This window comes from Schistocerca cancellata, chromosome 2 (assembly GCF_023864275.1).
Source record: "Schistocerca cancellata isolate TAMUIC-IGC-003103 chromosome 2, iqSchCanc2.1, whole genome shotgun sequence".
Taxonomy (NCBI): Eukaryota; Metazoa; Arthropoda; class Insecta; order Orthoptera; family Acrididae; genus Schistocerca; species Schistocerca cancellata.
The window spans coordinates 360,654,967-360,672,245 of NC_064627.1; the positions used below are offsets into that span (position 1 = coordinate 360,654,967).

At 45.4% G+C, this 17,279-nt stretch overlaps 1 protein-coding gene across 1 annotated transcript in view; it reads left to right on the forward strand.

Moving 5' to 3' along the window:
• Positions 1-17,279, forward strand: part of LOC126161750 (piwi-like protein Ago3) — a 222,940-nt gene that overhangs the window by 127,293 nt on the left and 78,368 nt on the right. Inside the window, exons 10-11 of the mRNA XM_049917799.1 lie at positions 1,422-1,587; positions 16,386-16,567. Coding sequence (XP_049773756.1) covers positions 1,422-1,587; positions 16,386-16,567 — 348 coding nt within the window. The remainder of the gene's footprint in view (positions 1-1,421; positions 1,588-16,385; positions 16,568-17,279) is intronic.

A 17,279-nucleotide genomic window follows, 5' to 3' on the forward strand; every position in this document is an offset into this window, starting at 1 on the left:
ACCCGGTAAAAATCTGCTTGATGTGGATAGCTATCGGCTCATCAGCCTCACCAAAGTTCTCTGTAAACTGCTGGAACGTATGGTGTGTCGGCAGTTGGGTTGGGGCCTGGAGTCATGTGGCCTACTGGCTCCATGTCAGGGCGGCTTCTACCAGGGTCACTCTACCACAGATAATCTTGTGTCCCTCGAGTCTGCCGTCCGAACAGCCTTTTCCAGATGCCAAGACCAGGTTGCCGTCTCTCTTGACTTGCGTAAAGCTTACAACAAGACCTGGTGACGTCATATCCTTGCCACATTGTATGAGTGGGGTCTCCGGGGCCTGCTCCCGATTGTTATCCAAAACGTCTTGTCGCTCCGTACTTTCCGTTTCCAAGTTGTTGCCTTCCATAGTTCCCCCGTATTCAGGAGAATGGCATTCCCCAGGGTGCCGTATTGTGTGTGTGTCTATTTGCAGTGATCATTAGTGGCCTAGCAGCAGCTGTAGGGCTGTCAGTCTCCCCTTCTCTGTATGTGGATGACTTTTGCATTTTGTATTGCTCCTCCAGTACTGGTGTTGCTGAGCGGCTCCTACAGGGAGCCATTCACAAAGCGCAGTCAAGGACTATAGTCCACCGCTTACAGTTTTCAGTCGCAAAGTCGTGTGTCGTGCACTTCTGTTGGCATTGTACAGTTCATCCGGAACCAGAACTTAATCTTAATGACGAACCACTCACTGTAGTGGAGATGTATCAATTCTTAGGATTGGTTTTTGATGCCCTGTTGACTTGGCTACCTCACCTTCGTCAGCTTAAACGGAAGTGCTGGCAGCACCTCAGTGCCCTCCGCTGCCTGACAACACTAACTGGGGTGGAGATTGCCCTACGCTGCTGCAGCTTTACAGAGCCCTTGTTCAATGCCACATTGACTTGGGAGCCTGGTTTACGGTTCGGGGGCACCCTCAGTGTTGCGTTTACTTGAGCCAGTGCACCACTGTATCGTTCACCTAGTGACGGGAGCTTTTAGAACGAGTCTGGTGACCAGTGTCCTGGTGGAGGCCAGAGTCCCTCCGTTGCAGGCCAGAGTCCCTCCGTTGCGGATCCGACGTGCACAACTGCTCGCCAGTTATATTGCACACATTCGTAGTCCTTCTGAGAGCATCCAAATTACCGTTTCCTTCCCCACCTGCGGCAGTTCATCTCCTGCATCGGCAGCCCAGTTCAGGGCTCACAATTGCGGTTCATGTGCGGAAAAAATTAACTTCAGTGTTTCTCTTAAATTCACGTACATTATTTGCTGAAGGTTTAAATTTTATTTGCTGTATAAATTTAAAAAGACCTTACATTGTCATTACCTTTTTGTGCAGAACTAATTTTAGTTGATTGTTCTATTGTACCAGAAATTCTAAAGTGACACTAAAGTTTGTTTGTCTTTGTACTGTGTAGAAAACTGAACAGCTTATATGTCTCATACCTGAGTTGAGCTTCATGACTGGACTTACTGATGAAATGAGAAATGATTTTAGAGTGATGAAAGATATTGCAACATACACACGTGTAACCCCAAATCAAAGACAGGCATCGCTGAAAACTTTCATCAACAGAGTAATGTGTGAGTATTAGAAATATAAAAACAATTCATAATTTTCATTTAAATAGTAGTGCAGCAATATATAAATGAACATAATTAATGTGGTATTGGGCAATCTTTATAGATGTCATACAGCTATTGTTTGGTGTGGAATGGAAGCATGCAGCTCATACATTGTTATCTGAAAAATTTGGTACTGTTTCTCTTTCTTTGCATTAGTTTGGTTCACTGTTGGTGACACAGGCAATCTGTAACAGATTCTCTACTGTAAAATAAATTGCGTATGTTTGACTTTATTAAAATTAGATGATTAAGCAGTCAATGAAAATACTGAATTTTATCAGCCTTTTTTAATGCTGCTTGAAGGGAGTTGTCATTGGGAACTCAGAAATTACCATGCAGGAAAGCAGTTTGCTTGGTGACCACATCTGTCCCATTTTTGGTTAGCTAAGGTATTTACATAATCGATTCTCATGATTCCTGGTCATAGAATGACAAACCAATTAACAAAATAAAATAAGTTGTATTACATTCCATCCAGTGTAGTTGCCTCCATATTTAATAGCTGCAGGTGTGATAGGACCACTGTTGTTCTCTGCGTGCAGAGGATGGATAGCAATATGCGGTTGTTTGCTGATGATGCTGTGGTGTACGGCAAGGTGTCAAAGTTGAGTGACTGTAGGAAGATACAAGATGACTTGGACAGAGTTTCTGGTTGTTGTTCTGAATGACGGCTATCTCTAAATGTGGAAAAATGTAAGTTAATATGGATGAGTAGGAAGAACAAACCTTTAATGCTCGGTTACAGTATTACTAATGGCCTGCTTGGCACACTCAAATTGTTTAGATATCTGGGTGTAACACTGCAAAGTGATATGAAATGAAATGAGAATGTCAGATCAGTGATAGGGAAGGCGAATGGTTGTCTTCAGTTTATTGGGAAATTCTGGGAAAGATTGGTTCACCTGTAAAGGAGACCATGTATAGGGTGCTGGTGCGACCTATCCTTGAGTACTGCTTGAGTGTTCAGGATCCATACCAGGCATCAAAGACATCGAAACAATTCAGAATTGGGCTGCTAGATTTGTTACCAGTAGGTTTGAACAAAATGTGTTACGAGTATGCTTCAGGACCTTAAATGGGGTTCCCGGGAGGGAAGGCAATGTTCTTTTTGAGAAACACTATTGAGAAAATTTAGAGAACCAGCATTTGAAGCTGACTGCTGAACGATTCTACTGCCACCAACATATATTGCATGTAAGGACCACAAAGATAAGATTTGAGAAATTATGGCTCATATGGAGGCATATAGATAGTCTTTTTCTCCCTCACTCTATTTGTGAGTGGAACAGAAAAAGAAATTAATAGTGGTACAGGGTACCTTCCACCACGCACTGCACGGTGGCTTGCAGAGTCTCTATGAAGAAGTAGATGTTGATATAGAAACAGGATTAACCAAAGGTTTCTACCAAGTGAGATGACACAACGATTTAGGCATTTGACACTTATTTGGGAGGAATCAGTATCTGCTTTATTTGACTACCCAGATTCAGGTTTGCTACAGCCGTGAATTTATTAAGATGAACCCTTAAGTATTTCCTATAAGAATGACAGTACCAGTTCCATTCTCCAGCCACGTCCTGTCTGATTTTGTGTTCTATCTCTCTTAGCATGCTGGGAATGAGTGAGTGGTGGTGACAGTTTGTGGGGCCAGTGCAAATACTTGAGAGCTACAAAGAACCTTACTGATGTCGTTACATGACGTAGCGAGGCAGGCATGCCTCTGCTTGCTGACTCTGGCTGCGACTGTTGTATGGTTGGCAGCTTCCTCCTGGCGTTACTGCTGAGCAAGTCTCTCTTGCTGCTGAGGCTGGCAGTCTCTTGGCCATGAGCATAGACCTCAGCAGCTTGTCTTGTTGTGCTGCGATTCCGCCCTACCCAAAGACGGTCCCTTGGCTCCTTATTGGAGACTTTCATTACTACTTCCCATGGCGTTGTGTAGGCCCAGCAGCCCCTCGCCCCGTTTATGTCACCACAACTGAACACCAAGACAGCTGTGTGCAAGGTACGACTAGCTGCCCATGGACTGAAGTCGGCCGGTGGCTGGCACTGGTGCCAAGTCCTGCTAGGGGTACAGCATCAGTGGCAGGGCGATGACACTGAGTCCCATGAAAGACTTACTATAGACGGCAAGGGCAGCCCGGTCTCAAACTCAGTTCTGCCGGTGGTGGAGCCCAGTCATCTCACTGTCCAGCATTGCTCTGGCATCACTTTGGGACTGCTGGATTTCAGTGATAAGTGATCCTTGCCTTAAAATCCAGACTTATCTGCATGTGTCTGGTGTTCATTTGTTTCACTAAACCCTGGCACCTATTCAAGTTGCCATCACAAGAGACTCGCCATAGTGTGGTGACACATCTCCACCTGCTACACGGTGACTGCGGTGCGGTGCTATTTTCCACTGAGCTTGGCTGTCTTTGCTGCGTGAATCACTGGCATGTCTGCCTTTGTGACCCGCATGTCGCTGCACTAGTGGCTACTGACCTTCGGCAATTAACACAATGCAATGTGGCACTTCCATGCTACTTCTCCTAACTTCTCCTAACTTCTGTTGAAGACTAATAATTTTGTGAAGAAATACTGGGTCGTGGTACTACACTGACTTCTCCTACAGAGAAGACCGGGTTCCTCAGGTCTTTACAGAGCCCAAAACTCTATTGCAATTCCTTTTACACTTAATCCATAGCATTACTACCTAACATTTGCCTGCCACCACTATTTCCACCGATACATACAATTGTGTGCTATCCATCGTTACACACACTGTTGTGCCGCAGTAGTAGAATGGCAAGTTCTGGCTGCTTGGTTAACCCATAAGCTGTAATTCCAGTGGAAATTCTCCTTTCACCTTCGTCAATCCTTTCAAATACTGTCCAGGTGCCAATGAGACAGGACTTAACTGCCCAAGTAGCACTTGGTGGATGGCTTCCTGCAGACTCGTTATCTCCACTCTCTGGTCCCAGATATTATTCCTCAGGGACTGCAATAATGTCACCAACATTAGTCTTGCATCCAATACCTACATTCGAACTTGTATTCTTCCAGATCCTTTAGTGTGCTAGCTGAGGCCCTTGCGTAATCCACAACTTCCATAGTTTTCAGAGCATCCATGTGTTGTTTAGCATGCCGCTCTCAGAGTTCACAATCTGTGTGGAATGCCATATGAGAACCTGGGGACAGGGACCAGTATAACCTCCCCTCCCCACCAGAAGGCTGCTGTCTCCAGAGAGCACGTCTCAGTAACTTACGATAAAAACTGCCCTAACACGAACATACAACTTTATCCAAAACAATGTTAATACCATATACCAATATTATGAAAAGGATAATTGCTACTAACCTTATAGCAGAGACACTGAGACACTGAGCTGCTGATTGGCACAACAAAAAGACTGTCACAAAATAAGCTTTCAGCCAAGAAGGTCTTCGTTGAAAATACACACACACACACACACACACACACACACACACACACACACACACAGTGACTACAGTCTGGCAACAATAAGTGTGGATGTGCTACTGAGTCATACTTTTTGGAAATCAAAAAATACTGCATCAGCTGCCTTGATCCAAAGCTTTCAGTATGTCACGTGAGAAAAGTGCGAGTTGGGTTTCACATGATAGATGTTTCTGTTGTAAATCCCTCGGACAAATTTCCACTGGAATATAGTTGACAGAGGGGCAAACTCAGCTGTGAATCTTCTATAGACTCTGATAGGGATACCATCAGGCCATGGACCTTTGTTTAGTTCAACGATATCAGCTGTTTCTCAACATCACTGACACTAATAGTCATTTCACTTTTCTTTTCATTTGTACAGGGATTAAATTAGGGCAATTCTCTTGGATTTTTCTTTGTAAAGGAACATTGGAAGATGTAATTAAGCATTTCAACTTTTGCTCTGCTACCCTCAATTTCAGTTCTTGTCTCATTCACTAGGGACTGGACACTAACTTTGGTGACACTAACAGCCTTTACATATGGCCAGAATTTCTTTTGGCTTTGCTTTGATAGAATTTTGCAAAGGTAGTCATCAAAGACTTCACACATTGTTCTCTTAACAGCCAAACATGTTTCATTCAACGTCTCTCTTTGTCTATAGCCATGGGCCATGTTTTACACCTATTATGCAGTGATATCTGTTTCCTTAGAAATTTCTTTACAGTGACTTTATACCATGGAGGGACCCTCCCATTATGAACTATTGTACTGGGTACACTTCTCTCCAGTGCATGGTCAACTATTCTTTTAAACTTGAGGCATAGTTCCTCTACATACTCCTGCCCTCAGCTGGAAGTATGGCGTTACTGATTTTTTTATCTAGTTTACTGAACATATACAACTTTCTGCTTGTTTTAGTTCCTGTGATGTTTGGAATTGGGTAGGCATTTTGTTGTAGTCTTGCTATTCAAATGGCGGTAATCACAACAAAACCGACATTTCTTTGAGCTGTTCAGTCTTTTTCAGTACAATCACAATTCCTGACCAAGCGCACCCCCCCTCCCCCTCAACACACACACACAAAATTGTTGATTTTATAAATTCCTCTGAAACTGGTTTGCAGCAGTCGTGGAATTCTGTACAGCCTCCAGTTTTTAAACCAATGCTTTGTTTCTAAACCAATGCTTTGTTTCCTGTCAGACTCTTGTGTTGTATTACTGGTGTAGCAGGCAATGGCCTTTACAGGAGAAACAAATCCTGGAGTTCCAGCAACAGTTTCTCCATCTGTGTCCTTTCTGTCACTTTTAAGCGCTTCAATTTCCCGTGAAATGCAGTTGTAGCAGCATCTTGTGTCCCATCATAGGCAACACACCCTGATTGGAAATCCTCTTCATCTGGAAACTCTAGTGGAGTATTTAATGTTCCCTTTGACAACTTAAATTCTTTGGCGTCAAAATTATTCACATTGGCGGGCTCTACTTTGCCTCTGTCCTTTTCATGCACACCTACGAGACTGTTTTTCAACATACAACTCACCACATTCAATATTTTGCTACCCGTGAGCAGTTGCTATTACACATAACATGCCAACTGGTGAAATTTTGAGGCTTAACATTCATTCATAGTGACTTTCTGGTGCCTCCTGACACATAATGAGGCAAATTAAGCCTTAATATCATTGCTCAAAGTTTAACTGGATTTGTTTGTACATTATAAATTCCACATGGCTGATCGACATTGACAACAGCTTCCCCTAGTTGGGATGTTTTCTCACAAAGTTCTACCACATGTGATCGAAGGTAAATAATGGTGTGATGTTGATGCAGGAAACCCAATCCTAGGATTGTACTGTTGCCCCACACATACACGAGACACCACTTTTACACACTGCTTAAACCTGGTTGCCTCAAACAAAAAAACTCATGGCTACTGACCCCAATATTTGTATATCACTAAACTCTATCCCACACAAATTATAGCGTGGTGGGTCCCAGTGCCTGCTTCCTTCAAATTCTCTTGAGGCCACTGATGCAGGCACCCTTTGTCCAACAAAACTTTATATTTCCTACCATTTATCACACCTATTATGATAAATTCCGTCTCTGCATTCATTCTTACAGAAACTTATTTTTACTGGGAACTCCTGTTAGTACCCCTGGTGCTCCCTCCTGAGGTTAGTGAGACCTTTCCTTCCCCCTGGACCTACTCTAATGTCGGTGATCTACACCACTCCTACTAACATTCCCATTAAATTGTTTGCCTATTAACTGCACCTCTTCTCCATGGTAGCACTGCCTCTGTATTTGTCGCGTTCATTCACAATCACAGCACTTCACGTTCAAAGGAAATAGACGTCATCGGTCCCCCATCCCTATTTATATGTCAGCTTCCTTGTACTCCAGCACCAATCTAAACCCATCTCCCATATGTACTGTCCTAGACATCTCTGGTACCAAACCCCTGAGTAAAGCATAAAGTGCTTGCTGCTTGTTCTCCTGCAGCACCACTTTGTTCACCATGTCATTCTGTGATACCTTGTAGATGTGAACACTCAACTTCCTAATCCTATCCGCAAAGTCTTCTCCTGCCTTAATATATTTCTTGGACACAGTACCCAATGGCTCCCAAAAAAAAAAAAAAAAAAAAAAAAAAGTGTGTATTTCTGCTTCTTGTACCATTGTTATCTTCATTGATCAAGTAGTCTCTGCATTGCGTAACATTTCTGTGCATCTTACAAGCTACTTTGCCCCCCCCACCCCCCACCCCTTATGACCTGTTGTTGGACATACGACTCTCTCTCTCTCTCTCTCTCTCTCTCTCTCTCTCTCTATCTCTCTCTCTCTATCTATCTCTCCCTCCCTCTCCCCCCAGGGGGTCCACAACTCTTTTGTGGATACGTGCGTAGAGAGCACGGGACCCCGAGCTAATGTGGCCCTCCTTCCTTTCCGGGCTGCATACCTTCCTTTTCCGCATCCTTCCCTATCCCCCATCTTCGCCCCCCCCCCCCCCCCCCTCACCTCTGGCTCTTTCCTTCCCTTTCTCCCCCTCTGGGAGTATGGTTTGTGCCTACGTCCGGAGACGGACGCTCGTAAATGTAATGCATTCTTCGCCTTCTCTGCTTGTATGTCTTCATTCTTCCCTTATCCTGCTCTTTTCCTTACCTCTTCTCTTTACCCTTTTCTCCGCTGCGGCATTTGAGACCTCTCTTCTTTCCTTTCTCTTTCTTTGTTTTTCTCTTTCTCTTTCTTCCTCCCTGTGCGTGTCCGACCCACGCATTTTTGTGCGTAGCCGGTGACTGGGTAATGCGTAATTCCCCACCCCGGGTAGACAGGTAGGACACGTCGGTACCCCCTGGTAACGGCCAGGCCCAGGGAGGTGTGATTACCCGAGCTGATACCTTCCGAAAGTGCCGATTGGTCCCTCCGTCCGTTTGTCGGGAGGTGTGACCTGAGGTGTGAACAATCACCTAAGGCGGGAGTGCCCTCAGAGAGGGCCCCCACAAGGGAGGAGCGCGCCATCGGAGACGCCGGTAATCATGGGGGATTTCTTCGCAATGGTTTCCTCACCTTCCACTATGTCTGCTCACAAGCGTAAGTTCACTGAGTCTCAGCCACAGACAGTTCTTCCATCGTTGCCACAGTTCCTTGTTGTTTCTCGGTCTGATGAAGGTCACGACTTCTCCACGGTCAACCCTTTCATTATTCAGAAAGGTGTCGACGCAATTGCAGGTCCTGTAAAGTCTTGTTCCAGATTACGGAATGGCACCCTGTTGTTAGAAACAGTCAGTGCCCTCCAGGCACAAAAATTGCTGCGTACTTCACTGCTCCACACCTTCCCTGTCCGGGTTGAAGCGCACCGCACTTTAAATTCCTCGCGTGGAGTCGTTTATACACGCTCCCTCGATGGATTGTCTGACGAAGAAATACAGCACTATCTGTCTGACCAGGGTGTAACGGCTGTTCATAGAGTTATGAAAAGGGTTGACACGAACATCATTCCAACCCGCACTGTCTTCTTGACATTTGACAAAGTTCAACTCCCATCGAAAATCAAAATAGGCTATGAGATAATTTCCGTTCGCCCTTACGTCCCAAACCCTACGCGTTGCTATCGGTGTCAGCGGTTCAATCACACCAGCCAGTCCTGTTCCAATCCAGCCAAATGTGTTACGTGTGGCAAGGATGCCCATGAGGGCACTTGTCCACCTCGATCCCCTCGCTGCATCAACTGTATGGGTGACCACGCTGCTTCCTCTCGAGATTGCCCCGTTTTTAAAGACGAAAAGCTCATGCAGGAAATCAGAGTGAAGGGAAAGGTATCGACCTTTGCTGCTCGAAAATTATTCGCCAGTCGACAACCCACCATGCCTCAGACAGGAAAATACAGCATTGTCCTTGCTTCTCCTCGGCCAACAAAGGAGGCGGCCACGCAGACTTGCGACCTCACCTTTAGTGCCACGGTCGTCAGATCGGCCAGCGCAAAGATCGCCCGTTCAACCTCACCACTTTCACCTGCCCACTCTATGGCTCACCCTTCATTGGGTTCTGCTAAATCTTGAGCCCAAAAGTCAGACACCAAGACTTCGAAAAAAGAGCATACTCGTGAAGATTTTTTACGTACCCCAACTTCACAACCATCGGTTCCTCTTTCATCTAAACATCATCTTTCCAAGAAGGCTACAAAGAAACCCACTTCATCTCCTTCTCCGCCAAGGCGTGTCCCATCTACAGCACCACCTGGCGGAAATCGCCCTCGGCCGTCTTCTGTGTCGCCGAGGCGCACTGCTGGCGACCGATCAACCGGCCGATCGCTGGTGGCAGGAGCTGCTCCTGAACAACCTATGGATCAGGATCTTCTGCCTTCGGCTGAATGCCATTCCATGATGTCGGTCACAAGCTCTGAGCAGTCGTTGAGTTGACGGCAACCTTGGTCACATTCCTCCATTTTCTGTTCACCCTATGTCCATTATCCACTGGAATATCTGCGGCGTTCGAGCCAATCGGGATGAGTTGTTGATCCTCTTACGATCCTACTCGCCGGTCATCTTCTGTCTTCAGCAAACAAAGCTGCGTCCCCATGACCGCTTTGTTCTCCCCCATTTTCAGTCCGTCCGATTTGATCTCCCCTCTGTTGAAGGCACTCCAGCCCATGGAGGACTCACGATTCTTCTCCATGATCCTCTCCATTATCACCCAATCCACTTAAACACTTCCTTCCAAGCTGTCGCTGTCCGTCTTTCCCTTTCTGGATATACCTTTTCTCTTTGTACTGTATACATTCCATCGTCCACACCAATGGCATGAGCTGATCTCCTTCATCTTCTTGGTCAGCTTCCACCCCTCCTATTTGCTGGTTGGGGACTTCAATGCCCACCACCCGCTTTGGGGATGTCCACATCCTTGTCCACGTGGCTCACTATTGCTAGACGTCTTCCACCAAGCGGATCTAGTTTGCCTCAACACTGGGGTCCCTACATTTTTGTCTGCCTCCACGACACATTTCTCTCCTTTGGACCTTTCGGTCAGTACTGTTCCGCTAGCTCGACGCTTCGAATGGTTCGCCCTTGATGATACACACTCGAGTGACCACTTTCCATGTGTCCTTACACTGCAGCTTCAGCTGCCATATATGCGCCCGCGACGCTGGAAGTTTGCTCAAGCCGATTGGACACTTTTTTCGTCTCTAGCGACATTCGATGACCGTCACTTTCCCAGCGTTGACGATGAGGTCACACATATTACCGACGTTATTCTTACAGCTGCGGAACGTTCAATACCACGCACCTCCGAATTGCTCCAGCGCCCCCCAGTTCCTTGGTGGAATGAGGCATGCTGTGACGCAATACGTGAGCGGCGACATGCTCTTCGCGTTTTCCGCCACCATTCTACTTTGGCCAACTGTATCCGCTATAAGCAGTTCCGTGCGCAATGCCGTCGTGTCATCCGCAATAGCAAGAAGGCAAGCTGGAAATTCTTTATTAGCTCATTTAACACCTTCACTCCCTCATCAGAAGTTTCGAGTCGGATTCGACGGTTATCAGGCGCGCCTGGTTTCTCCCCCGTCTCTGGGCTCACTGTCGCGCATCATACATTAGTGGACCCCGTCGCAATTTCTAACTCATTGGGTCAGCACTTTGCTAAGATTTTGAGCTCTTCAAATTACCCGCCAGCGTTTCTCCCGAAGAAACGTGCAGAGGAAGTGTAACCTCTTGCTTTCTCCTCTCAAAATTGCGAAAGCTACAATACTGTTTTCTCCATGCGGGAACTCCAACATGCACTCTCTTCTTCTCGCTCCTCCGCCCCAGGACCGGATGGTATCCACATCCAAATGTTGCTGCATTTATACCTCCTTCGCCTTTATAATCGAATTTGGACCGACAGTACTTTTCCCAGACGATGGCGGGAAGCTATCGTCGTTCCTGTTCCAAAACCTGGAAAGGACAAACATCTCCCCTCAAGCTATTGCCCCATTTCTCTCATTAGTGTATGTAAGGTTTTGGAGCGGTATGGTGAATTGCCATTTCGTTTGGTGGCTGGAGTCCCGCAGCCTTTTAACACCTGCCCAATGCAGATTCCGAAAGCATCGTTCTGCAGTTGACCATCTTGTTGCTCTCCCACTTATATCATGAACAATTTTCTCTGGAAACGTCAAACAGTAGCAATATTTCTTGATCTGGAGAGAGCATACGATACCTGTTGGAGGACAGGCATCCTCCGCACACTGTTCTCTTGGGGCTTTCGAGGTCGGCTGCCCCTTTTTCTTCGCAAATTTATGGCAGAGCGCACATTTAGAGTGCGGGTGAACACTACTCTCTCCCGTACTTTCTCCCAAGAAAACGGGGTACCCCAGGGCTCCGTGCTGAATGTTGTACTGTTTGCCATTGCCATAAATCCAATTATGGATTGTCTCCTTCCTGATGTCTCAGGCTCCCTCTTTGTGGACGATTTTGCGATCTTCTTCAGCTCTCAACAGACCAGCCTTCTTGTACGACATCTCCAAGGATGTCTCGATCGCCTCCACTCTTGGAGCATCGAAACCGGCTTCCGTTTTTCTCCCAGTAAGACCGTTTGTGTTAATTTTTGGCGACGTAAGGAGTTTCTTCCACCCTCCTTACATCTAGGACCTGTCAACCTTCTGTTTTCTGACGTCGCTAAATTCTTGGGTCTTATGTTTGACAGAAAACTGTGCTGGTCCTCCCACGTTTCCTATCTTTCGGCTCGGTGTCTGCGATCCCTCAACACCCTCCGTGTCCTGAATGGTACCTCCTGGGGAGCGAACCGAGTGGTCCTTCTCCGCCTCTGTCGTGCCTTCGTGCGCTCGAAATTGGACTACGGAAGCATAGTCTACTCTCCTCTGCTCGGCCGTCTATTCTTCGGCGTCTCGACTCTATCCACCACCGTGGATTACGTTTAGTGTCTGGAGCTTTTTACACCAGCCCTGTGGAAAGCCTTTATGCTGAGACTGCTGAACCTCTGCTGTCCAATCGGCGAGCAGTCCTTCTGAGTCGTTATGCTAGCCATCTGTCTTCCATGCCTGCTAATCCAGCCCGATATTTTTTTCGACGCCTCCTTTGATGTAGGGTATGCAGACCGCCCCTCCTCCCTACTACCACTGGGAGTCCGCTTCCGTCAACTGCTCCATTCTCTTTCCTTCCGCTTTCCTAAAACCTTCTTTACAACTTGGGGTACAGCACCGCCTTGGCTCCGTCCCCGGATCTGCCTGCTTCGTGACCTTTGTCAGTTTCCCAAGGATGGTACCCCTTCACTTGTTTATCGTTGGGCATTTTCTGCTCTATGTGCACAAATGATGGAAGCTACATTTATTTACACTGTTGGCTCAAAAACATCGTTTGGTGTAGGGATTGTCTATATTGTTGGCGACACCCCAAATCAATTTCGGCTTCCCGACCAGTGTTCGGTTTATACTGTGGAGCTTTACGCTGTTCTCCAGGCTGTCCAGTACATCCGCCACCTTCAGCGGATACAGTATGTTATCTGTTCAGATTCTCTCAGCTCTCTCCTCAGTCTCCAAGCTCTTTACCCTGTCCACCCTCTGGTCCACCGGATTCAGGACTGTCTGCGCTTGCTCCACCTGGGGGGTGTCTCGGTGGCGTTCCTCTGGCTCCCGGGACACGTTGGTATCTGTGGAAATGAGGCGGCCGATATAGCGGCCAAGACTGCCGTCTCTCTTCTTTGGCCAGCTATGCAATCGATTCCCTTCGCCGATATACGGAGCGTTTTATGTCATGTTGTTCTTTTATGGCACGCACATTGGTCGACACTTCCCCATAATAAATTGCGGGACGTGAAAGCTCTTCCTTGTGCTTGGACCTCTTCCTCCCGAACGTGTCGTTGGGAGGAGGTAATTTTAACTAGACTCCGGATAGGGCACTGTCTTTTTAGCCATCGACATCTTTTAAGCGGCGATCCTCCCCCACTCTGCCCCCACTGCTCTCAGCTGTGGACAGTAAGACACCTTTTAATTGAGTGCCTCTATTTTACTCCGTTACGCACCCGTCTACAGCTGTCGCCTGATATATCGTCAATTTTAGCAGATAACACGCGTTCTCGAGTTTATTAGTGCTAGTGAAATGACGTCAGTCATTTGAAGCTTTTTTTGGGGACAACCAACCCCTTTCTGTAGTGGATTTTTAAGCCTTCCTTCTGCTTTTAGTTTCTCCAATTTTTTGAGTCTCGTTCCCATTGCTGCTGGTTTCCATTTTCGGTTTTTTACTGTTTCCTAAGTCATGGACCGGGCGCTAATGACCATAGCAGTTTTGCGCCCTAAACCCCCCCCCCCCCCCCCTCTCTCTCTCTCTCTCTCTCTCTCTCTCTCTCTCTCTCTCTCTCTCTCTCTCTCTCTCAATGAAAGCCATCAAATCAGTGCTGGAGTCTGTTTCTTCCCATATTGTTATTATTATTGTTATTGTTATCATTGGTAACCATTCCTCTATCTGCCACCTGGCGAGGCACCCAACGGGAGACTAGCAACTCCACACAGGAGTATCTTCTGCCTAGCATCTCTACTCAGTGCCGCCTCCTTGTGTATCCCACAATGCTCCATTGTTCTGTTGATGTGGTTATTCCAAGAACATCATGGTCTCCCACCTTTACATCTGCCATGTAGTTTCCATTCAGAAATTTTCTTTGACCATCGATGATGTGGCATTTTGGACAGGTGTCATAGCACTTGAGACATTCTCTTTCAGTTCTGTGTATCAGTGATGCATCCGCCTTCATTTGAGCTTTCACTTTTCATTTAGTTTTCTTTTAGATTCTTGATATTTTTGCACCTCTCTGTAAATAATCCATTTCCACGGCTATTATTCTAAATAATCCATTTCCACAGTTATTATTCTGCTTTTCAGGTCAGCATTTAAAATCCATCGTTCTGACCCGCAGTGTAGAACAGATTCAACCATTAGCCTACTCGCACTTTTCTAATTGTTATTAGAGATGTTCTTGTCCCGCAAAACAGAATTCATACACTCTAATACGTTTCTGCTATGTTGTATTCTGAATTTTATTTCTGTAGTACCTAGTCCATTTTTGTCATTAATTACCCCTAGATGTTTAAATTTTTCTGTTTCATAACTGCTCCCTCATTGATGTGGACATCAAATTTAGTGTCACTGTCCTCTACAAGGTATTCAATTTTTACCATATTCATTTGCAGTCCCAATTTATCATATTCTGGATATAAACGCCCTATCATGAAATCAAAATCGAATTCATTTTGTGCTAGCAAAACTTAAAGAAAACAGATGTACATTGTTAATAGTAATTCCCATTCCTCCACAACTTCCTCATAGGGAAGGGAGGTCTCTTTAGGTGTAGGGAAGCCAACCCTCCTAGGGGAGTAAACCCTGGTGTCAAATCCTGGTTCTCCAAGTTGGTGTTTGGTCAGTGGGCCAGCACCCCATTATCCGTAAAAAGTCTCCAAGGCTTGAGAATCTAAAGTGAAGCCTCGAAACGTGGATGGAAAAACATTATGACACCTATTGGCAAGGAAACAGACACTGAGAGTACATGGAAAGTTCAGAGCATGACAAATAAATAGACTGAAATAGAGAATGAACTGTATCGAGTGAATATGGACATAATTGTTTTGTCCAAAACTAAAAAAGGGACAAGGAAATTAAAAATTTGGATATTTTATAAACTTTCAGTCCAGAGTTGATATACATAAATGGGGAAAAGCAGGGGTTTCCATTCTAATTAACAAAACTCCGAGCACTTACAACCAGGACTACACTTTTTTGTTTAAAAGAATTGTCACTGCCACCATTAAATTTTATGGAACTGAAACAGTTATAATAGGATATGAAACTTCCTGGCAGATTAAAACTGTGTGTCGGACCAAGACTCAAACTTGGGACCTTTGCCTTTTGCGGGCAAGTGCTCTACCACCTGAGCTACCCAAGCATGACTCATGCCCCGTCGTCACAGCTTTACTTCTGCCAGTACCTCGTCTCCTACCTTCCAAACTTTACAGAAGCTCTCCTGTGAAACTTGCACAACTAGCACTCCTGAAAGAAATGATATTGCGGAGACATGGCTTAGCCACAGCCTGGGGGATGTTTACAGAATGGAAAGCTTCTGTAAAGTTTGGAAGGTAGGAGATGAGGTACTGGCAGAAGTAAAGCTGTGAGGACGGGGCGTGAGTCGTGCTTGGGTAGCTCAGATGGTATAGCACTTGCCCACAGAAGGCAAAGGTCCCAAGTTCGAGTCTTGGTCCGGCACACAGTTTTAATCTGCCAGGAGGTTTCATATGAGCACACAATCCGCCCCAGAGTGAAAATCTCATTCTGGTTATATTAGGAGTATATGCAGTGAATGAATGATGATATGTCACAGCAAACCAGAGATCATTTCTACCAGAAATTACGCCATCTATTCAACCAAGTTAAAAGCCACCAAGCAGTAATAACAGCAGGAGATTTTAATGCAAAAGTGGGCTCACAGGTAAATGCAGTGGTAGGAAGATCAAAGAAAGTGCTGTTAGTAGTTCTAGAGAAAAACAGTATAACTTTGAGAATTTTGAACACACATTTTTCGTATAAATATAATCACAGATATATGCAAGAAAGACCCTCATTACAGCAGAAATAGTTAATTGATGACAACATTATTAAGCAAAGATCCAAGGTGGTAGTTCAAGACTATAGAGCCATGTGGGGAACCAATTGTGGATCTGATCGCTACTCAGTTTTTCCTCCCATATTAAGAACTGTTAACACAGCAAAGTGATGGTTATAATCATAAAATGACTTTGGAAAGTATGTATTTTAAAGTGAATTAAATATTTTCTGTAGCAAATGATCGAGCAAAGTCTTTGTTGGAAGACTGGGGTCTTAATTTGGAGCCATCAACAGTAGAACTCACAGCAAGAGTCGTCAAGAATGAAGAAATAATTTTTGGTGGTAACAGGACGGTTCCTGGCACCTCACAGGCTGAATGGAGCGGTGCATTGTCTCGAAATATGGTCATATCAGCAGTAAGTATGATTATATTTGTTCCTGAAATATCATTACAATTAAATTGTTACAGATGATAGAACAGATATACAGGGTGCGTCAAAAAAATGTATACACACTTTGAAGCGTCATAGAAAATTTATTTCCTGTTCTACGATGTTAAATTTCTGGAAATGGAAAGCTTAAAGTCCAGTTGGAAAAATAAATGTACTTTGCAAATGTGATTATGTTGAAACTGATGGCCTTCAGCATCAATACATTTCTGAGTACGAGTCCCCACAGATTCCGTACATCGTACCAAAGTGTCCAATGAGATTTCTGCGCACACTGCCTGAATCTCATTCCAAAGTGTGTCCAGGTTACGTGGTTTACGTTTGTACACCTTATCTTTTACTGTGCCCCATAAGAAGAAATCCAGCGGTGTGAGGTCTGGAGAGCGTGCGGGAAACTTGATTGGTCACCTGTGTCCTGTCCACTAGCCTGGCACATTGTGATCCAGGTATGCTCGTACGTCCCTATGATAGTGCGGCGGGGCGCCATATTGTAGGAAATAAAACTCATCATTACCATATAATGCATGAATGGCAGGGAATATGGAGTCAGCAAGCATTTTTCGATATGTTCCTCCAGTAACAGTACCTTCAAAGCGGAAGGGCCCAATGAGTCCCCTTACAGAGAAACCACACCACACATTTACACCAGGAAAATTCACAGCCTTTTCAACTGTAATGT